General features: G+C 57.2%; 1 protein-coding gene and 1 long non-coding RNA gene across 2 annotated transcripts; one reads left to right on the forward strand and one right to left on the reverse strand.

Moving 5' to 3' along the window:
- Nucleotides 1-52: 52 nt before the first annotated feature.
- LOC121918059 (proline-rich protein 36-like) lies at nucleotides 53-2,968 on the forward strand. The gene is made up of 5 exons (XM_042444168.1): nucleotides 53-394; nucleotides 1,413-2,087; nucleotides 2,377-2,495; nucleotides 2,602-2,659; nucleotides 2,754-2,968. The coding sequence occupies exons 1-5, from the start codon at nucleotides 100-102 to the stop codon at nucleotides 2,840-2,842; spliced, it is 1,236 nt and encodes a 411-aa protein (XP_042300102.1). The 5' UTR covers nucleotides 53-99; the 3' UTR covers nucleotides 2,843-2,968.
- Nucleotides 2,969-3,110: 142 nt separating this feature from the next.
- On the reverse strand, nucleotides 3,111-4,006 carry LOC121918060. Its single transcript, XR_006101149.1, has 2 exons — nucleotides 3,791-4,006; nucleotides 3,111-3,710 (listed from the first exon to the last, which is right to left on the reverse strand). It is a non-coding gene; the product is annotated as an uncharacterized LOC121918060 (long non-coding RNA).
- Nucleotides 4,007-4,012: the final 6 nt, after the last annotated feature.

Here is a 4,012-nt window from a genome sequence, read left to right on the forward strand (position 1 = left end):
GAAGAAATACCGTTACAGGTAAGCAACCTGTCCTTCTCCCTTGTGAAATTCATTTTGTTAGCTTTGGCCCAGCTTTCTAGTCTATTCAGGTCATTTTGAATGTTATATAGCACTTTTTGGCCCCAGAACTCCTGGATATTGTGTTGGGAAATGCCTCCCGCACTGCCTTTATGTCCTGCCTCCTGCATGGCGCTTCCTCAACCTGCCCCTTTGCTCATTGCTTTGATGCCCCCCTTGAAACTCTGGCTGATCCTTCCTCTTTCTCTCCCCACTGAACAGCAAGAGGTGGCCGCCTCAGCCTCGCAGCACTCCCACAGCCCCCGGGACTTCTTCCAGCAGCGAGAGCGTTTGGGCAGTGCCTTGGAACAGCCGTCCTCCCCGGGGGGCCAGCCAGGTGAGTTGAGGTCCCACTCCTGCGCATGCATGGGGTGGGCAGGGGCAGCAGAGGGGTGATGGGGAGCTGCATATGGGGCACAGTGGGCCCTTGGTGTCCGCAGGGGTTTCATTCCAAGGCCCCCCATCGATACTAAAATCCATTTGAATCCTATTAAATACAATGGGGTATCACCATCATCATCATTATTACAGTGGGCCGTCAGTATCCACTGGGCTTTGGTTCCAGGACTCCTTGTGAATACCAAAATCCATACACTGCAATGGCATAGTAAAATGGTGCCCCTTATAGAAAATGGCAAAATTTGCCTTTTGGAAGCTTTTTTTTTTTTTAAATATTTTGAAGCCACAGATGCTTGAATCCGTGGATAAATAATCCATGGATACAGAGGGCCAACTGTATTCCTATTTGGGGGGCTAAAATGTCTTGAAAGCCCCAACCATACTTGGAAGCTGCAGTGTTACTCGGCACTGGTTTTGGTCTCTGTTGGAGGACAGTCGGTTCCATCCCATAGCAATACAAGAACCTCCCTGGACTTTATTTGGGTTTGCAGGGAGTCGACAGGCTCCTTGTTTCCTCTTGCTCACCCCCACCTTCTAGGATCTAAAAGGGGAAGCTGAAAAAAGGAAGACCCCCCTTCTTCCTTCCCTTGCCAAGAGCCAGGCAGGAGGTGGTCTTCTTTGTAGGAACGAGCAACTGTGCTGTGCAGCCCTTGTGCTCAGTGGCAACACAGCATAGACAAATGTGCAGTATGTGTGTCCATACTTTGCCTCCGCGCCAGAATACAATTGTTGCACATCAGAGGCAAAAACCCATCTGCTTCCAGAGGAGAACCTATGCAGGTGCAAGTCTCCAGTAAGACTCTTGGGAGCCACTGAAGACGTGGAGAGCCCCTGCTTCTATGCATCAAGTGCCCCACCCTTCAAGGGAAACTATGGGGGAAGATTTAGGACAATGCCACCTTCCTCCCTGATGGGGTGTCTAACCTCTCTCTTCTTTCTACCCCCACTACCCATAGGAGTGCCACGGCGGCCTTTCCTCCGCATCCAGCGCAGCCTCACGGAATCATCCTACATCTTCCGGCGCCCGGACCCTTCCCAGAACCCCTCTTCTTCTGGAGGCTTCCTGCCCTCCGGTCCAAGCCCTGGGGCAGCCCCTCTTCCCAGCTCCCACCAGCCCAAGCTGCCACCCCCCATCAGCCCCAAACCTGGGCCTGGAGCCCTCCCTCGCATCCCAGTCCCTGAGACAAGGGCTTCTCCCACCCCTCTCCCACCTGAGAATGGGACCCTGCCGGTCACAGGGTCCAGCCCTATGGTGGCTACTACTAGCCCTCTGGCGGAGGTCAGCACTCCTGAAAGAGGAGGAGGAGGAGGAGAGGGGTCTCCCTTCACCCCTCCCCCTGAGCTGGGTCCCCCCTCCCCTCCTGCAAGCACTGAGGTTGCCCCCCATCTTGGTGACCCTCCCCAGGCCAGTTCTCTGCCACCACCCCACTCCCTTTCCGATTCCCCGCAAGCAAAGGCTGCACCCCTGGGGCCAGTGAGCTCCTCCCAAGCAGAATCTCTGCCCCACAGGGGGACCCCAAGCCCCTCGCCCTGCAGCCCAGACCATCTGATGGGACCCAGCCAAGCAGAGGGGCAAGGGAGCCCGTCCCTCCCCACAAATGGCTTCCCACAGGAAGAGAGCCTTGCAACAGGTAAGCCTTCCTTCCCAGGTCTTTCCCCAAGGAGGGGGCCTATGGGGCCCAACTGTCCCCCCCCCCACCCTACTGCCTTCCTAATTCTCAGCCTGGGGTGGGGGCACCCTGCCTTTTTGAGGGGCAGCCCCTACTTCGTCATGATCCTTGCAGATGGGAAGGGAGGGGAAAGGGCTCAGAGACTCAGCCTGCCTTGGCTTTGAAGTCCCCAACCCACAAGGGATGGCTGGCCATGGGGTGAAGGGGGCCACAAGGCCCCAGTGCTTCTCTCTTTTGTCTGTCTTGGCAGGTGACCCCCCAGCACCAAGTCATGCTGAATTGGCCCCATCCTCTGGGCCCAAGGGGATGATGGGAGCTGAGGAAGAGGGTGCATTGCCCATGAGCCACGGACTGGGCACGGGAGAACAGGTAAGCCCTTGCCAAGTTGGTAGCAGGAGGGGTTGGAGGGAATGTGAGGTCTCTGTTGGCAAGACAGCTGTAAGTAACCTCCTCTGCCTTTGGCTTCCTTTTCCAGGTGGACTCACCTGCTGGTGCCAAGCTCCCTGGAGCAGCACTGGGGGACCTTGGGACAGGTAACCCCCTCTCTTCTTCCCTCCCTGGAAGGGTGGATTGGGGGGACGCCCCTCAGTCCTAGTCCCACATCCATAATGGCTCCTTTCTCTCCAGGTGTGAGGACACAAACTGATGATCAGCCCTCCCTTGTGGAATGCATAGACCATGCTGGGGACCCCACCTTGCAGGCAGCAGAGGCTTGACTCCACCACTTGCACCCACACATGCATGCACTCACACAACACACACACACACCCTTCCAGGTTCCTTCTGCTTCAAGAGTCCCCCTCCAGCTGCAGCCTCCTCCCCAATAAAGCATAAATGGTCCAGCTTTCTCGGGGTGCTCACTGTTTTGAGGGGGGGCTATAAGGTTGAAGGGTAAGATGCCAGGGATGGAATCACACTCCTGGGCACCAGTGCCATCCTTCCAGGGCCCATTGTCCACATTCATCCCAGCCCTGCGAACTCAGGTGGGGGAAAAAACCTCTGAAATACTTTTTAATGATTAGTAAAGAGGGGAGGCAGCCCCCCTCCTTGAAACAGACACAAACTGAGTGGGGCACATGTGCTTGGAGACCCTCCCTGCCCCCCACATTGGCACACAAAAGATCCCTGAAGCAAAAGGCGATGGGATGGTTAGGAGGAGGAGAGCCTAGTGGGAAGGGGCACCATTTCTGGGGGGGGGGGCTGCCGGGAAGGTGCAAGGGGGACCCCCCTGCTTGTGCTGGGGGGGGGGGGAGAGCCCATGTGCAGCCGGCAGCCCACCCTGCACCGCCATACAAATGTTCCTCCACTGTCCAGGCCAAGTCATTCCAGTTTCTCACCAAGGAAGGAAGGAAGGTGCTTTTGCTCCTGAGACAAAGGACTTCCAGTCAAGATGGACCCCACAGTCCCAAGGGGCTCTTTGTCCCCCCCCCCAAAAAAAACACCTCAGTTCCATCAGGGTACAGACCCCACTTGCCAGGTAGAATCAGGAAAGTGTCCAAGTGGACCAAGAACTCCTTACTGGACGGCTGGCCTGGGCAACCCTTCTCCTGTTGCTGGAAGTCACTGGTCAAGTCAGGAAGGCAACTGGGTGGGAAAGAGGTTGGAGGGTCAGCCCCTCGGCCTGAAGGAGGCTGCTGCCCAGTCCCTTGCTCCACCCTTCTGACCTGCAGCCAACACTCTCTTTTTCCTCCTCTTCCTCTTCTTCTCAGACCTGCGACTGGAGCCACAAGCGAGGGTCGAATCTGGGTTGAGGGGGGAGAGGATGGGCCCGGGGGGTCCGCTCCAGCTTAGGTGTGGGGCTGCCGCTGCTGGAGGAGCTGGAGCTGGAGGGTGAAGGGCCCCGGGCCCTAGGGGTGGGTGAGGGCCCCCGGGGAGGGCGCCCTGAG

This window comes from Sceloporus undulatus, unplaced genomic scaffold, assembly GCF_019175285.1.
Source record: "Sceloporus undulatus isolate JIND9_A2432 ecotype Alabama unplaced genomic scaffold, SceUnd_v1.1 scaffold_3546, whole genome shotgun sequence".
NCBI classification, from domain to species: Eukaryota; Metazoa; Chordata; class Lepidosauria; order Squamata; family Phrynosomatidae; genus Sceloporus; species Sceloporus undulatus.